This window comes from Chelonia mydas, chromosome 7 (genome assembly GCF_015237465.2).
Source record: "Chelonia mydas isolate rCheMyd1 chromosome 7, rCheMyd1.pri.v2, whole genome shotgun sequence".
NCBI lineage: Eukaryota > Metazoa > Chordata > Testudines > Cheloniidae > Chelonia > Chelonia mydas.
In genome coordinates, this window is record NC_057853.1 from 74,973,473 (window position 1) to 74,992,137 (window position 18,665).

An 18,665-nucleotide genomic window follows, 5' to 3' on the forward strand; every position below is an offset into this window, starting at 1 on the left:
TAGAAGAAACTGCCAAACTTTAAAAAACAGCTTGTTCAAGAAAACTTCAAATGTAGTTTATTTGAAAGGTCTTGCTGAGATCAAGAGCACAGGACTAACTTTAAGAGTGTGCAGCCATACTTGAGAAGTTATTCATGGTTGAATTGGAATCAGAATGTTTCGTTGGGCTCTAGCTGACTTTTAATGAATGCCAAATGACACAAATTTTAGAGTAGCAGCCGTGTTAGTCTGTATTCGCAAAAAGAAAAGGAGCACTTGTGGCACCTTAGACTCCAAGGTGCCACAAGTACTCCTTTTTCTTTTTGCAAATGACACAAAGACACCTATTTTTTAAAATTAAGTCTTTGGTCCTTTTCCTTGAAAAAAGGAAACAGCCTTCAAAGTCTAAACATATTAGGGGAAAGTTTGTCAGTGATTACTTTGAAACAAAACAAAAAAACAAATCTCTTCCTTGCCATTCTCACAAGCTGCGCTCTTACCCAATACACCCCAGCCACTGACAGCCAGAGCTTTACCTCAATTACCAGTTGCTAGCATCTTCTCCAGTCATCACACTGTATAGATGGGGACAGGCAACAATGGAATTTTCATTCTTAGTGCAGTCTCCTCCGATACCTACTCCTGCCATCAGTGCTACCATGAGAAACCCCCATTACCTAAGCCAGCAAAGGTTCCCTTCACTCTTCCTTGAAGAAATAAAGTCCCATTGACAAGAATAGGAGTTGTGGCACCTTAGAGACGAACAAATTTATTTGAGCATAAGCTTTTGTGAGCTACAGCTCACTTCATTGGATGCATTCAGTGGAAAATACAGTGGGGAGATGTATATACACAGAGAACATGAAACAATGGGTGTTACCATACACACTGTAACAAGAGTATCAGGTAAGGTGAGCTATTATCAGCAGGAGAGCGGGGGGAAGACGGGGACTTTTTGTAGTGATAATCAAGGTGGTCCATTTCCAGCAGCTGACAAGAACATCTGAGGAATAACAGAACGCCACTAGCCATCACCTTCAGCCCCCAACTAAAATCTCTCCAACGCATCATCAAGGATCTACAACCTATCCTGAAGGACGACCCATCACTCTCACAGATCTTGGGAGACAGGCCAGTCCTCGCTTACAGACAGCCCCCCAACCTGAAGCAAATACTCACCAGCAACCACACAACAAAAACACGAACCCAGGAACCTATCCTTGCAACAAAGTCAGTTGCTAACTGTGTCCACATATCTATTCAAGGGACACCATCATAGGGCCAAATCACATCAGCCACACTATCAGAGGCTCATTCACCTGCACGTCTACCAATGTGATATATGCCATCATGTGCCAGCAATGCCCCTCTACCATGTACATTGGTCAAACTGGACAGTCTCTACGTAAAAGAATAAATGGACACAAATCAGACGTCAAGAAGTATAACATTCAAAAACCAGTCAGAGAACACTTCTCTCTCTTTAGTCACTTGATTACAGACCTAAAAGTGGCAATTCTTCAACAAAAAAACTTCAGAAAACAGACTCCAATGAGAGACTGCTGAATTGGAATTAATTTGCAAACTGGATACAATTAACTTAGGCTTGAATAGAGACTGGGAGTGGATGGGTCATTACACAAAGTAAAACTATTCCCCCCCTCCCACCCCACACACACACACACACACACACACACACACACACACACACACACACACACACACACACACACACACACACACACACACACACAGTTCCTCAGATGTTCTTGTCAACTGCTGGAAATGGCCCACCTTGATTGTCACTACAAAAGGTTGTCCCCTCCCCAGCTCTCCTGTTGGTAATAGCTCACCTTACCTGATCACACTCCTTACAGTGTGTATGGTAACACCCATTGTTTCATGTTCTCTGTGTGTATACATCTCCCCACTGTATTTTCCACTGAATGCATCCGATGAAGTGAGCTGTAGCTCACAAAAACTTATGATCAAATAAATTTGTTTGTCTCTAAGGTGCCACAAGTCCTCCTTTTCTATTTCCCTAGTGACTCCTTTAGATCTATAGAGCTCCTAAACTCACCTTGGCTTCTCCCTTATCAGCTCAGAGCACCTGAAGTGTTTCCAAGTTCTGCAGGAATCACCAGACACTGGCAGCTCCCGCAGTCATTCTGGCTCCCTAGTCAGCTTCCTTGGAGTTATTCATTCCCTATCTTGATTTCCACAGCAGTTCTAGACTTGTCTTCCTGCTGTTTTTTTTTTTTAAGTTTGCAGCAGCTGCTGAAGCATTCGTAGAGTTTGCATCAGGCCCATTGTTTCAGCAGACAGAATAAGCAGATCTGCAGAGCATCAATATAAGAGTCAAAGTATGGAGTCTGTTTGAGTAGCGATACGCTGGGGAGCCAAGTCATGAAGCCTGGCTGGGAAGCAAAAAAGACCACACAAAATTAAGCTCCAGAGGATTCCCTAGTTCCCTGGCTGCCTGAATATCAGTCTTCTGCAGATGTTAGCACCCAGTAAGCTATCTTGCTCCTTGTCTCCCAAGGTATAAAAGCATTTTTTAAAATGTGTGTAATATACACAAAAAAAATTATAGATTAATTCAATTTTTAAAAATTGAATTAATGTTAGGAATACATCTCAGTAATTTAAGGGCAAAAACAACCTTACAAGAACACTGCAATCATCAAAAAGCCATTAGAAACTTAAAAAAAAAAATATCAGTGTTAAGGGTAAATTTAAAAGAAATCCAATCACTTAAAGTATGGAAATACAGTAGTTTAAGTACTTTAACTGTGTATCTTAAACTTTACATTTAGCGGAATTAGCGTTAGAATTTCCCATTATGTAAAATATTAACCCAGTAATCATAAATTTTAACAGCCACAGGAGACCCAAAGAAGAATATGTTTCATAAAAGCTTTATGAAATCTATAGTTTGCTGTTGTGACATCTTACATTTGGAGACAAAACCAAGTTCGCAGAGGTTTAAAGTGTAATATTGAAAATGTGCACCACAGGGGATTGGCTTTGTAATTTGCTTCATCACAACTCGAACTTCATTTAATCCAGTGCTTTTATCTATATAAATATATATGAATGAACTGGGCCTAATAAACGTGCATATATTAGGTACGTTAACTCTAAGTATAAGGATGCCTGTATGTGGAACATAGCATCTTAATCAAGAGAAGGGAATAATTGCCTTCAATTTACTATTTGTCTAGCTACGAATTTGTAAAGTATATTTTTTTCTGTTGACAGCATATGGCTGCAAAGTAAGCAGAGGTCAGCATAACAAGTGCATGATTAAAACTAAGGATATGTCTTCACTACCTGCCGGATTGGCGGGCAGCAATCGATCCAGTGGGGATTTATCGCGTCTAGTCTAGACGCGATAAAATCGATCCCTGAGCGCTCTCCCATTGCCTGCTGTACTCCAGGGCCACAAAAGGCGCAGGCAGAGTCGACCAGAGAGCGGCAGCAGTCAACTCACCGTGGTGAAGACACCACGGTAAGTGGATCTAAGTACTTAGCTGACGTTGCATAACTTAGATCAATTTCCCACTATCAGTGTATACCAAGGCTAAGTCATTCCATGTTCACGGGGCATTGGTATGGAGTTAAGAGAATATGAGTACCTTAGTTATATTTTCATACTTTCAAATGGTAGAAGTTTCTCTGAAGTTTTATTATAACTCTGAATTTCTAATTATTCCTTAATTACAACATTTTTGTAGTTTTTATTCTAAAGTTACTCATATGCACTTTCTATCTTCACTTCAGCTTACAATTTTTATATTTAAACTTCCATAAATTTCACTTTTACCCCCTCCACTCTCTCTTGGCTTTCTCTTTGATAAGTAAGCTCTGAAGTTCAAGAAAAAGTAAATATTTTCTTCCACTACGTTTTTCTGTAAAAGAAAATTATCACCGAATGAATCAAGGATTTTTACTCCAATTACCATATAATAATTTTCTTGCACAAACTACATCTACATGTTCTTAGATGAGCTGACCTCCGATACATCAGTCTGCTAAGTATAACCAATTATAACCGTTTTCAAATTCTGATCACTCCACAAACAGGTGAAAATAACAGTCAGAAATAGGCTACTATTAAAAATAATTTTTGAAACCACATGTATTAAGTATGGTCCCTCAACTTCCTTTAATAGTAGATGTCAGTTGCAAAGGTCAAAAGGTGACAGCTGTAGCCTTACATATCAGAGTCCATAACTGCTCCTTCTGTTGTCAGTTCTCTCAACAAGTGCACAGGTCTCTGTCCGTTTCCTTTCCTATGAATTGATGCAATGTTTTATAACCACCAATTCTCATGATCTTCTTCCTTGCTGGTACAGAGAACAAAAATTACATGACCTACCCCAAATCCAGTTTTGGATAACTGTTTGCACAAAGAGACACACACCTAGCGATCATTAAGAAGCAAGTCTCCCCTCAGATTGCTTAGTTCCCAGATTCTTCTTGTCTACCTGTTAGGGATGTTACATCCTTAGTGTGACATCTTGGAAGAAAATTGTTGTTGTTCAGTTCAGTCTGTCCCATTCAACGATAAACAGAAACTAGACACAAGGGGCTCTTGGTTCCCCCACACAGAGTGCTGAAAGATATTGAAATGAACTAGATTTTTTGCTGCACAAGCTTTGTAAAACATACTGCTTCCAGTTTTCAGCTTTCATTCATTAACCAAGCAGAAGCAATTATGAAATTGCCAAACGCATTACTCCAAATCTAACACCAGTACAAATTCTTTATCACACTGATTTACAGCAGTAATACGTCAGTGAACAGTAAAAATACCATGCTATTACTGTACTAATGTGCTACCTAGAAATAAGAAAATATATAAAATAATAGTCCACACTTTTGTAGGTTCTTGCATCAGAAGACTTAACAATGCTTCAGAAACTCTAATGAAGCCTAATAACACCCCATGCAAGGGAAGAATTAAACTTACTTTTATAACAAATTATGGAAAATCTCTATTGCAGTAGGGCCTGGAGCCGGCTGGCCTCTGTGCACTATATGCAAGACATTATAAAAACACATCAGAAACGTCAGTCCTATAAGTGGGGTAAACTGAGGCACTGTGCTAGAAAATGCTTTATCCAAAGTCCAACAGCAAGCTGGGGGCAGAACCAGCAACTGAATCGAGGAGTCCTGAATCCAAGTTCCTTCTTCTAACCATTAGTGACTAGCGCTTTCCTTATTTAGGGCACACTTTTACTGCACAAAAGCCCCTCAGATTAGGCTAGTAAAAGCCAATCCAAGAGAAGTTTACACCCAATCAGCTGTGCAAAGACAGACTCCTTATGACTGCATTTAACAAATCCAAAACACTACCTCAAAAAGCGCTGTAACGGCCTCATTTCAACCCCCCAAACTCGGGGGCACCCGGAGTTTCGCCTCTCTCTCGTCCGTCACACAGCAGCACAGCTGCTAGTGCACGCCCGGCTCGGACACCCACACGCTCCCCGAGATGAGCCGAGCAGGGGGCGGCCGCCTTCAGGCACCCCTTGCCCTGTGCAATACAACGCGGGGTCACCCGGCAGGGCTCGCCTGGGAAGCGCCCCGCACGCCAGGGCGGACAGGGCATCTCTGTGCCCAGCCTGGGAGGGCCGGCCGGCGGTGCTGCAGCTGGTCCCGGCTGGCTCCGAGCAGGGGTGGGCGCGCGCTCGGACGGGGGGTGCGGCCCCGAGCCGGGGCGCACGGCAGGGGCTGGCGGAGCGGGCCCGCTACCCCCTGCCCTGGGAGCGAGGCTCTGCGAGCCCCGGGCACTAGGGCAGCGGCGATGCCGCCATCGCCGCTCCCCCGCCCCCGGGCACCGGCCCCGCCCGCGTTACCTGCGGTCCCCCCGGGTGCAGCCGGCAGCGCACCGGGGACGCGGCACAGCTCGGCACTGGCTGCTGACAGCGGGGCAGCCGCCGCCTATTTATGGCTTTGGGCGAGCGGCTGCCCCTGCGCGTTCCGGGCAGGGGCCGCTGCTCCGCGCGTGGCCGGACAGCCGGGCTGGTCCGAACCGGTTGGAACTAAGGAAGAAGGCGGAGGCGGGCGGTAGGGGCGCTGCAGCCGCCGCCGCCCGCCCGCCCGCCCCGGGGCGCGGAGAGCGGCCGGCGAGAGAGCCCTGTGCCGGGCTGAGCGCTCCGGCGGGGTGCGCCCCAGCTGCTCCCTGCCTCCCCGCCGTGTCCCTCTGCCCCGCAGCGCTAACCGCTGGCGCCCGCCAGGAGACGCCACAGGGTGGCTCGAGCCCGCTCACCGGGTTTTGCCTCCCCCAGCCCCCGCCCCTCACAGGTGGGAAACGGCCTCCCCTGAACTCATCCAGCAGCGAAGCTTGAGGCATCGTGAAAGTCTTGAATTGTTTCAACGCAACAACCACCACGCAACCCCCGCTTCTCGGGGGGGGGGGGGGTGGAGGCTTCTGGGAGGGTGACCAGACCTCCCCCTATTATCAGGAAAATAGGTAGCATATTATCAGGACACCCCCGTCCCCTCTTAGCGAGGTTCTTTAAACGTCATCAGCGCAGCTTTGTTGCACAGTCAGGCCATGTCTACGCTAGGGAATTTTCTCAACATTCCCCAGAGCTCCTGTTCAGCTCCACTAACGTTAGCATGGTTGGGTGCCTAAATGCAGATTGGCAGCTGGTAGCCTCCTCCTTTTTATCACCACGTCACTTCGAGCAAGATTACATGCTTAAAGTGCAAGTGCCAAGCAATGGTCCATCAGCTGGTAGAGTTAAACCTATGTTAGCAAAGATATAAGTACAATTTTTAGATATCTTCCCTAATACTTTGGTTATAGCAGTGGCGTGTTGTGACCACTGCTTATCATGGTGACAAGTACAGTTTCATTATGTCTCATGCTGGCTCGTCCATTTGTTCTAGCCACTTGTCTCTAGTCTTAGACTATAAACTCTTAAGGGCAAGGGCCATCTCTTTGTGATTATGTTTGCACAGGGGTAGCAGAATGGGGGGAGGGGAGAAGAGGAGGTGCAATAGAAGTTTGCACCCCCCTCAATGGAAATAGTGTGCATGCATGGTTCTTTAGTCAGTTGTTTCACACACTCAGGCTAGGCAAAGCGTTGTGGCTGCTGGGGGTGGAGGAGAGAGCAGGAGCAGAGGATGTGGAGTGGCTTCCACAGTGTCTGAGAAAGGGCAAAGGAGAGGGAAGAACTGGGGTGATTGGACAAGGGCCAGAAGTAGCTATCCCTGCAGAGAGATACACAATGTGTCAGGACTCTCATTCACAGCCTGGAGCTTGCTGCTACTCCTCCCCAGCATCTCCCCTTGCAGATCACTCACCCTGACATTTTGACTTCCTTATGCAGGCACTGACTTGCCCTGCTCCCCATACTTTGTATGTTTAGGTTTTAGCATGCAGTTCCATGCTCCTAGGCAAAGTGAACATCCATGCCTCTGTTTATACAGTTTCTATAGTTCCTAGCATAATTGGGCTAGAGCCTCCAGGCACTACTGTAAAAAAAATAATAATAATAATAATTTACTCAGAGAGGGAAATTTCATTAATTCCTAAACCCTCAGAGCAGGGTAGTTAAGTATTCCAATCAAGGCATGCTCCTCATGTTAATACTTGTAAGGGTTAGTGAACTTTTAAAGGCCTTTTTAGTTTAGATCAAGTTAAAGTGCTTCACAGTGTCTCCAGCATTCAAATCTGCTGTAGATTGAGCAGTGTGACAGGGTGCAACTCACCACACTAGTGCTTCCTGCTGGTCATCTTACAGATCAGCTCCACAGGTTAGTATGCTGACGCTCAGTGATCTCTCACCCGCTGTCACTTCTGCTCCTGGACCCGCAGCACCAAGGACTGTTTTCAGAGTAACAGCCGTGTTAGTCTGTATTCGTAAAAAGAAAAGGAGTACTTGTGGCACCTGAGAGAGGACTGTGGCATTCTCTTCAGAGCACAGCCCTCAGGCTGTGCCACACTCTGTGCTCCTGCCTTCTGGGGAGCATTATTGCAGTCCAGCCACTTCCTCAGTGGTAAGTTGTCCCAGGCCAGGGATCCTCTAGATAGCAGCCTCTGTAGATGCTGCATCCCCTCCAACCTCTCAGGCTACTTCCCTGGGCTATTTCCCCACAGCCTCAGTACCTTCTCCATCCTTATCTCCAAACCTGAGCATGCAAGTCTTAGCAGTCAGCCATGGGCTTGCTCTCATGCCCCTGATCCTGCCCAGCATGGCTCTGTCCAAGGTGCTAGTATTCTTCCTCCTGCAAGGCAGGTAACCAGTCCTCTCTCCTCAAGCTCCAGGGAGCAACTGAAGCTACTCTACCCTGCAGCCCTTCTTATCTGGGCCTGTGTGGCTCTGACTGGCTGCTCCTCACAACCCCTCTCTAATTGGTTGCCTCCTGCACAGCCCCTTTAGGGCTCTATTAATCCCTTATGGGCCAATATGGGGCAGCCACCTCATCACAAGCAGGAACTGTTGAGGTCCAATGCCAGATACTGTCTTATTTCTTTGCTCAATTTATGGCTTGGAGCACAAGAAACCTAACAAACTTCTAGTGTGCATACATGAAAAAAAATTGAATGGTAATAATTTCAAAACTACTGATGTGTTTTTTAAAACTTGTTTGTTTCCTGGATTGATTTGTTTCCTAGATTTAGTTCTACAAAAACAGCCACTTATGAACTAAATTGGTTCAGTCATTGTTGAGTTTTATATATACAAAATTTCTGATTACAGTTTATTTTTAAAAAAGGGTTTGCTTTTGAATTTTGCTGAAGCTTAAAAATAAACCTTCTGAGATAAGACTACACATGAGAAAGTTCAGCCTCAATGAAACTAATAAAATTATGAGTATCAGAAAAGGGTGAGTTAGAATGGAAGTTGCTCCTGCCTGCATCCCCATTTATAGTTGCACCATTGATATGAACATGGCAATCTGTAAAGTTCATAAATAGTTCAGGTAAATCCGTATCATCTGAAGAAGCTTTATGTAAAAAAGCAGCACAGGAAAGGGAGCCGAAGCCACTGTAGTTCTCCCCTCTGTCCCACTTTGATCCCACATAGCCAGTAATCCAAATCTCTTGGAGGTTCCTCCTCCACTTCTAGGCTTCTGCTCAGTTCACTAGCACTTTAGCAGCACCAAATTTAGCCCCTCTCCCCTCAAATCACTGAGAGGGCCACCTTCACAAACATACCTCAAGTAGAGGGGTGAATGATAGTTACCTGATCCTACCTTCCCATCACAGGAACTGCTTTAGGGGCTTGTCTTCCCTGCTTAAAAAGGGTCCATTTTCAATGCCTGTGAGCTATCCCAAAAGGAAAAAAAACAGTGAAGATAAGGCACTTTAGTTCTACTGTGAGGTAAACTCACTGAGATCAACCTTATATACCCACCTGCGCAAGTTTACCTCACAGTAAAACTAAAGTGCCTTATCTTCACTGTGGTTTTACCTCAGGATATCCCATGCGCATTAGTTACCCCAAGGTAAAATGCAGCTTTTTAGGAAGTAAAGGCAAGCCTTGGCATTCTTTCTGCCCAATCCACCATCATCAGAACACCAAGCCCTTTTTGCAAAACAGGAAATGAAGGCAGAGGTGGAAAATTAATTAGGAACTAAAGTTATCCATAATTAAATTTGTTAAAAAACCAACCACCCTCAACTGGAGTTTCCTCCCAGGGACCTATATATTCATGTAGATTGTCACCAAGGACAAAAGTGGTAAGACCAGCATTGAAGTTTCACCTTGATTTTGGGGTGGTTGTGGTAGCTAGGCTTGTGATTCTTGTTAACTTATGGTTAAGTTAGTATATAACTGATTTAGGAGTGTTGCTTGTGTTATTTTTTACTACCACAGAAGATGGGGTGACAGAAGGTCATAGGAGTACAGCAGTCAATACAAGGAGTGATATAACAAGGTCTAGCTACAGGACAGAGCCCCAATTAGGACGGATCCCCCACACCTATGACACCTGACCATATGTTGGAGACTACAGATTTTCTGAGAGGCAACCCTCACTGTGGCAAAAGTGACACACTAAAATAGGAATCACAGTCTGCAGTGGGAAATTCAAGCAGATCTTTGGAGCAGTTATCCCCTAATTAACTACCTGTCTAGACTGGAGTTAAATATTATCAAAAAATAGCTGCAACCTTTTGCACCTTAAATCCATGCTACAGCTTTAAATACAAGGTATATGAGAACGGATTCTGGAATGAAAATGAGAAGCTAATATGTTCAATGTTCACTGATTTCCTAGGTAGCATGTTAACTTTCTCGTGAAAACATTCATTAATGATTAAGACAGAAAGAGATGAGAAAAGCAGGCACTAGGTTGGCTAGGGTTTTGTTAAGCAAATGTGTTATATATCTATGCATGTAGAGTTTAAAGGGCACTGAAACTTCAATCTTCAACTGCCTTTAAAAGCAGTAGTTTAGTAGTTACAATTCAATGCCTCATATGAAATAAAAAGACTTAATCTTGTCAAGTGCTGTTTCACCATAGATGATAATTAAGCAACACTATTGTACATTCTCTCAAATTAATGAGAGAAGATGCCAAATTAGGACACTTATTGTCATAGAGTACCTAGTGCATAGCTATCAGAGCTGATCACTTGCTGTAAGAGATACAGAGAATATTATGCAAATTCTGGGATTATATTACATGTATATGCTATGGAAACAAACCTAGGAGTACAGATAAATAGCCTTACTACTTTGATAATAGACTCAGCAAAAAGCAGTTCAAATAGCATAGAGAAAAATCAAGAAACTTCTTCAGACAGTAAGACAGGAGATCTGATTAATTGTATCCCAAATCCCAACAACCCTCTGACAAATAGCTAGGCCGTGTTGTGCTCAGTGTAGATTTATCAATCAGCCTTTTATAATAGCAGTACATTTATGCTGCTATTTGTAAAGCTGTGTCAGCATTTTTCATTATAATAACTCAGCTATAAAACATTGCTGTTACATGGAACTTGGCATAGAATTTTAACTCCCAATTGTAAGTATTTTTATACATTTTCAAATAAGTCAGTTTGTATATTTTAAATTACATGTGGGTAAAAACAAATATTTAAAGATGCTAAAAAAACTTTGTAATGCTTCTAACAGAAAAGAGGTTTGGTTGTCATTTTTTTAATTTGATAAATGAGATATATATTGGCTTTTTCTATTGTGGTTTAAACATTGACCATATACCGTAATTAATGTTTGTCAGTTTCTTATGTGATTTGATCATGCAAACTCACTGTACATGCTCAGTAGATTGATTAATGCAATACATTAATATGTTGGTAAGCACCCTGTTTTTTTAAAAATATATATTTGACAAGTAAACTTAAGGAAAGAGAAACTCCTTCCCTGCCACCCTCCCCCACCATTATAGCCAATAGCCCAGTGGTGGGAGCTCTCACTGGGGGTATGGGAGATCCAACTTCAGATCCCTGCTCTGCCTGATTTGGAGCAGTGAGTTGAACCCTGGCCTCCCAGGTGACAACCCTAAACACCAGGTTATAGGGTATTCTGGCATGGGTCTCAATCTCTCTTGTTGAAACTGTTCAACTTTGTATAAATAATTAAAAATTCATTGGGCCAGAGAAAGAGCACTGTGGTTGGGCACTTATCTGAGAGGTGGGAGAGTCAGATTAAAGTCCCTACTCTAAATCAGACAGAGGAGAGAGTTGAACCTACCTCTCCTACCTCCCAGGTGAGTGCCCTAACTACTGAGGATTCTAGGAACAAGGGCATACACACCCAGACACCCCCAAGATCAAGAAATTCCCAGCTTGCTCAGCCCCAGCTGTCTTTGCTACGGGGCCAACTCAGCACATATATGGGATCAGAGCCAATTGGTGAGATAGGTGGGGGAATGACTAATTTGAGAATCCCGCTGGGGCTTCAGCTTTAAAAAGGGCCGCTTGAGCAGCTTGTTAGCTGAAGGGCGGTGTTAAAACTTAGGGCATGTTTACACTACCACTGTAGCGCATCTGGTGAAGACACGCTATTTTGACAGGAGAGCACTCTCCCATCAGCATAATTACACCACCTCCATGAGAGGCGGAAGCTATGTCAGCCAGAGAGCGTTTCCCACCAACACAGCACAGTGTGGACAGCGCTTTAAGACTATGTAACTTACATCATTCAGGGAGGTGTCATTTTCACACCCCTGAGCAATGCAAGTTACGTCGACTTAAGCGGTAGTCCCCAGGTTTCCATTGCAGGGCATATGCAAAGGCACCTAAGTGCCTGTGGGGATTTAGACACTTTACAGGGTTAGGCAGCAGCTGAACAGTGATTTTGAAAATGTCAGTGGTGCCTAAATGTTGGACTTAGATGCCCAAGAATCTTGATGAATCTGCCCCGAAGTAGGGTGACCAGATAGCAACTGTGAAAAAACAGGACAGAGGGTGGGGGCTAATAGGCGCCTATAAGAAAAAGTCCCAAAAAACGGGACTGTCCCTTTAAAAATGGGACATCTGGTCCCCCTACATTTAACTGACTTTGATTCACTTCATTAAACTGAAACAATAACTCACTAGCACAAGACAATGGCCCAAGTTATTTTCGACATCACTTTTAGGAAATGTAGTCTTTATCACTAAATAAGATAAATGTGATTTACATACTATATGATAGTTACTGAGAAACATACTAACTTTACAGGTTAAAGAACCCATAATATCTAGTGTCTGGATGTTTACTTTGGTAGACTCTCAGAAAAGCAGCAAAAGTTTAATATACAATAAAGGACTGATTTTTCAACTAAATTTCATATACTGTTACCAGGATATCTTTGCAGTCTAATCCTTGACCTGATTTTTCAGGTACCCATGGTGTCAGGCAAAAATTCACCGGTAACTGAGTCAATAATTTCCATGTGAATAACTGCAATTGTGCATGCAAATTGTGTATTTGTGCATGAAAATACATAGGTAAAGGCTTAATAGGCCATTTTGTGTTAACAAATATCTGATTTGCATGTGTGATTGAGCATTGTGCATGCAGATTAGGCTCACAATTATACTGAGAAATTTTAGTTCTAAACTAGACATCCGATCTTTGGAATAATCAGGCTAATTATGTTTCTGTGAAAGTTTAAAAGTTTTTGAAGTGTTTATGCCAGGCTAAACATTAGGGCTGGATCTCATTTCTCCTCACAGAGGCTGTAAGCAGGCATGGTCATTGTCTGTGAACTTTTCATATAACACTGGAACCCTTACTAATCATGCTTCAAGACTTCACAAGCTTCCCAGGGATAAAAACAGCTAAGTTAGTATATTTAGATAATAGTCATGACATACTTTAACATTACAGATTTTGAGACCTCACTACCCATGATTCATAACACCAGTTAAAAATCTTTTTTGTGGATATAAAATTAAATTTCACAAAAGTGCTTGCTAAAATTAATTAGAAATTTCTTTAGCCTGGCTAAGGGGTGTCTACAGGGGGAAAAAACTTTAACCCACCTATGGGTTTGGCTACATGGGGAAAAAGCCAGGAATAGCGAGTGCTGAATTCTGCACTTGCTCCCTCTGGGGCACTCTTATTTCACACTTTGGGCTTGTCTTCACTACTGGCGTAAGTCGACCTAAGTTATGTTACTCCAGATGTGTGAATAACGTGGCTGGAGTCGACGTAGTTTAGGTCGACTTACCCTGGTGTCTTCACTGCACTGCATCAATGGGAGACGCTCTTCAGTTGACTTACCTCATTCTTCTCAGGGAGCTGGAGTACCAGAGTTGACTGGAGAGAGTGCTCTGTCGTTGATTTAGCGGGTCTTCACTAGACCCACTAAATTGATGTCAGGTATTAATTATTCTTGGAAGATAAATTAGCCTTGCAACCATCTCAATAAAGCATGAGCTGGCCCAGACTGCGGACCTTCAGGAAGCAGTTCATATCTTTGCAACCAAGAAGGCACGGAAAGTACCACTTTGATTATTCAAGCAGATAAAAATGCCAGTGTTTACTGTGCAGACAAGAAAAGTTAACTTTCAAACACCTGAACAGCAAATGTAAGTGTTACTTAAAATTTTTGAACAAGGCATTTTAAGTTGTTCGTTCTCCTTTATTGGGGTAGGTAGCAGAGCAGTATCATGAAAGGAGTAGAACAGGAAGAAGGCAGAATTGAGAACTTTCAAAGTTTTGGCCCAAGAGAGGGGACATGGGGGCGTCATTTGAGCTCCCCGCCTCAGGTGCCAAAATGTTGTGGGCCAGCCCTGCCCACAGTGGCTTCCACATGTTCGCCGATAAGGAAGTATTTCCAGCTCTAGGCTGCGGCCAGCTTAAATCACATCCTTCCAGATTGGCATTCATATTACCTGTAGGGTTGCATTCTGCAAAGTGGTTAAATTGTCATATTCCCAACGTTCCAGGGGAGACTTCATGCCCAGTTTGGTATGTACATAACTGCAAGCTAAGGATTGTTCTTTATGGAAGTACCATTATTATTACACATGGTAACACCACATCCCAATTGTGGAACCCCATAACCTAAACACCTCAGGAGACCAGAGGGTTATATGTTTTTGGGGCCCTTCATGACAAACCACATGTCCAGATGACTGTGTTTCCCACTGTCATTCATTATGACATATTTTAAGGAATACTGTGCAATATTTCCTGATAAATTTGATAATCTTCACCAGGTTAGGATCCCCACTTCAATTCATACTACTTACCAACATTGCCAAATTCCCATGGGGGATTAGTAGTAGTTTTCCACAGGTAAATTCTTTAAATTTTCATTTGCCTCATTACCACCACTTGGGGGGTATAACAGTTCACGTGTTTTCTCCTTTTGTCACTTTACATCGCGGGATCTGGGCAGCGTTTACAATAGTGACAATTGTGATTAGCAACAATGATTGCTCCATTTCAGGCCAGGAAATCCTTGGTTTCCCCTTTGTAGGGCCACCTGTAATATGCATGTAACAATTTATACATTTTTCTTTTTAACCCCCATTTTGTGCCTTTTTATTTGCATGCAATAAATCCATTTCCACTCTTCATTTTTCGTTCCCAATAGCATCAGGCTGGGCCCCAACTGATTAAAGACTCAGTAAGCAACCCTCCATTTAGGAACTGGGAATGGATGGTATTTGCCTGGAATGCGGTACATCACTTGATTCCCTCCATTGGGTAGACGGTGCTTTCCAGGCCGGCTATACCACGCACTAACCTTTGCTGCTATATGCATTAATTTTTTTGTGTACAATATTTACCAAAATAACTGTAATAACAAGACAAACACCACAAAACACACAACACAATCTTCGTCGCGACAGTAGACCCATGGTGTTCTGGATTGTTCTTTCACTGGCGCCAGCTTGCCCGTAGTATCTGAAAAACAAAATAAACATTTCCCAGCCCCTTGGCGGGGACAGATTATTGCTTAAAAATACCCCCTTTTCTGACTGCAGGAAAACAGAAGAATTACCTTTATACTAGGCAGGCTAGGTTTTTACCCTTAAAGGGAAAGGGTGAATTATTCTACTATTCATTTATGAAATTCATGAGGTTGTGTACCTCAGTTTCCCCTGTTGTACAACAGACCAGATTTGTAATGGTTTTTCTGCTGTGCCAAGCTTTAAGTTTATTCACAGGTAATAGCTGAGAGGCAGAATTACCATGAAATTTGCTTTTAATTACCATTTTTAGCGTGCCTAAAAATTTTCCAAAAAATTATACAGATTATACATTGCCACGGGATTACTCACTAGCATTTATTCTAAGGTTTAACATTGTGACAGTTAGATTACTTAGAGCCACCTTAAGGCTCAGTGTTGTGCATCTCACCCCTGCTGTTTCTCCAGAGGGGAACTGTCTTAACTTTCTTTGTTTCCCTCTTGCAGTTTTTAGCTGCTATTTATTACCAAAAAAAAAAAAAAAAATCCAGAATCTTTCCCCATTCTTTCAGTTCTGGCTGCCCCAGCCAGGAACATATTCTGTAATTTTTATTTCAAAAGATATTATACTTTATAAAAACATGGCAGTACCCAAAGGGTTAAATGCTAAATACCAAAGCCACATTACACTAGGGGCCCCTGGTCTAGCACAAGTATCTGTTAGTGTTGCAACTTTGAATGAGAGATTGAAATGGAATTTTAGTGGCATTTTTTTTTAATTATTTATTTTAAAAAAAAACAAACCAATTTATTTTAAACCTACAAACAGGATTTTATAAACCATGAATGCTGGTTTAAGTTCTTATTACATAATTATACAAAAAGATTCAACCAAAAAAATTCTCTTTTGCTTATCACCCCTTGCACTACTGTTATTATTTTTCATATAACTGTACCCTGATTACACTTCCATTTTGTGCAATTAGACAGTAAAGTTCCAATAGAAACCCCTTACATTTTTTAGTGATTTTAATTAACTTGTCTAATAGTCAAATAATATAGATCAGAGTATTTGGCTACTTGCTGCCTGCAGCAGCCATTTTTTAACTACTAGGATTCCACCCAATGTGACTGTGCCGAGTTACACATATATTTACATTTATATAACTGGGTTTTATTTTTAAACTACAAATTTCCTTTTTATTACACCACAACTGTTAGCAGCATTTTTACACCTTCCAGCCGTTTATTTTTCTTCAAACTTCCCCCAAACTTTGTAGTATTAATTTTTACAAAACTACTTGTAACTATTTACTTACTTTAAATTATCTACTTGTGCATTTAATTCTTTAAGGTGGTATATTTCGCTTGTAACAAACATAGCCACCCAGTACAATTCCTGCAACACAGCTGCCCTTCCCTGTGCCTCCCTTACCTTGGGATTATTTAAAAAGGCAGTAAAATATTTATTCCTATGGTTACTCGTGGACCTTTTACTTAAAACATTTCAGTGAAATGCAGCAGACTTCTGTCATACTTTGTCCAAACAAACTTTTTACTAAATTATCCAAAGTACCGTTCATTAAAACTTCAGAAAACCAAAAGCGTGGGGGGAAGAGTAGGGGAGGGGGGAAAGAGGAAGAGGTGGCAAGAAAGCAATTAACCCTGTAAGATCTGTTTAAAGCACAGGCTACCAGCAGCAAATTAAGTAAACTGGGAAAAAGAAGAAAAGGATATTGTTAGCTCTGAGCTACGAGTAGGGTCCCCGGGGTTGAAACAGTTGGGAACCCTCACCCTTAGGTTCTCATTCTGCCTCCGGGAACCCTGCCGTTTTTTTACTCCCCCAGGACCAAGTCTCAGCTCCAGTTTTTTTAAAGTAGCTTAACAACTCTGCTTTTGACTTTAAACCCTGTCGTGCCAAATTATTTTTAACTACCCCTAACTTTGATTTAGAACCCTTCAGCAGCTCTTGCTGAAGCAGCACTAAACTTGAAAGGTTTACTGGCAGCCTATGAGAAGGGACGGGTAGGTAAATAGGGGCCGGGGAACAAGAATTTTGCTTTAAAGGTGTCTACTTGACCCTTCTGGGCCAGGTTCTTTGACTTAAGACGATTAAAATCTTTCATAGATTTTTAGCTAAAACCTGACAGACCCGAGAGCCTGCAACAAAACAGCCTTTTTCTTATTCTGGGAGCACCTGGATGCCAGGGCAGCTTCCACCCACCCCTGGATGGCTAGCCAACCCTGACAATCCCCAGGGGGGCCTGCATATGGACCCCCCATTTTCCTACTGATTAATAAACTCCTGGGAGCACTTGGGTGCCAGGGAAGCTTCCACCCACCCCTGAATGGCTGGCCAATCCTGACAGTCCCTGGAGGGAGCCACATAAGGACCTCCCCATCTCCCCACCAGTTTATTAATAAACTCCTTAACCAGGGTTACAGTAAAGGGCCCATTCAACTTGCTCATCGAATCCATGGCGAGACGTGGTGATCAGGCATGACTCTCCCCTGAGATCCTGTTCATGACGCCAGATGTTAGAAGAAAGAGCAGGCTGACCCAGAGGCAGATTTGAGTAGATGGGCTTCTTTGTTGCGGTACTTGTTCTCCTGGACCCAATTGTCCAGTAAGCACTGAATTAGTTACAGCACGTTCTTTTTGTTTGTTAGTATGTACACGCCTACATCCGTTACAACACCCCAAAACCCCTTATTAAGTAATAAAAACACCCATTTTGTTAGTAAACCCACCCTATCTATTGGGCGCAGCATTACACAGGCATTTTACCTTGAAAATATATTTCTTTGCAACAATCTGTTGCCATAAATCTCCCTTAATTTGCGGTTCTCAGGGGAGGGAGGAAGGAGCCATGACCCAGGGCTCGCTTATGTAGCTGGGAAAAGAGGGGAGGAGGAGATAACACATCTCTTTACCCTTCTTTATCCTTTAGATCTCCACATTTTTATATAGCTGCAACACTTATTAATTCTTAACAAGGAGAAAGGAGGGGAAAGGGGTAACACTTTATTAAGCGAAGGAACAGTGCGTGCCTCTGCCTACTCCCTGATACCATGCCAGCACACCAGCAGTTTATTGTTATACTTAACCCTAAAATATCCCAACAGATTTCACCAAACAATGATGAGTAGGCCTGATAACTATATGGAAAAGGAAAATTCTATCTAACTACAGATAGAATTAATGTAAGGCACAAACAATAGCAAGACATTTACTGTAATGTGGCAATGTTATTTCCTTTCTCATATCCTGTGTTACAGTCACAAGTCAAGACTGTTTTACTGTTCTGATGCAATTACATGATGCATAGTCATTTTAGCCACATAAATC

At 42.6% G+C, this 18,665-nt stretch overlaps 1 protein-coding gene across 27 annotated transcripts in view; it reads right to left on the reverse strand.

Annotated features, from left to right (window-relative positions):
- SLC16A9 (solute carrier family 16 member 9) overlaps positions 1 to 17,952 on the reverse strand; it is a 41,816-nt gene extending 23,864 nt beyond the window's left edge. For 5 of the 27 annotated variants that reach the window (XM_043550265.1, XM_043550264.1, XM_043550263.1 and 2 more), the window contains exons 1-4: positions 4,955 to 5,018; positions 4,406 to 4,597; positions 4,200 to 4,328; positions 2,060 to 2,396 (exon numbers count right to left, since the gene is read on the reverse strand). Coding sequence is in view for 1 of the 27 variants with exons in the window: in XM_043550251.1 (XP_043406186.1) it covers positions 8,102 to 8,110 (9 nt within the window). In the remaining 26 variants the exon portion in view is untranslated. Of the gene's footprint in view, positions 1 to 2,059; positions 2,397 to 4,199; positions 4,329 to 4,405; positions 4,598 to 4,954; positions 5,019 to 5,840; positions 6,176 to 7,704; positions 7,848 to 8,101; positions 8,252 to 9,182; positions 9,266 to 9,353; positions 9,525 to 14,650 lie in introns of those variants that run through there. The other 22 variants (XM_043550266.1, XM_037904373.2, XM_037904375.2 and 19 more) reach the window with 18 other exon arrangements.
- Positions 17,953 to 18,665: the final 713 nt, after the last annotated feature.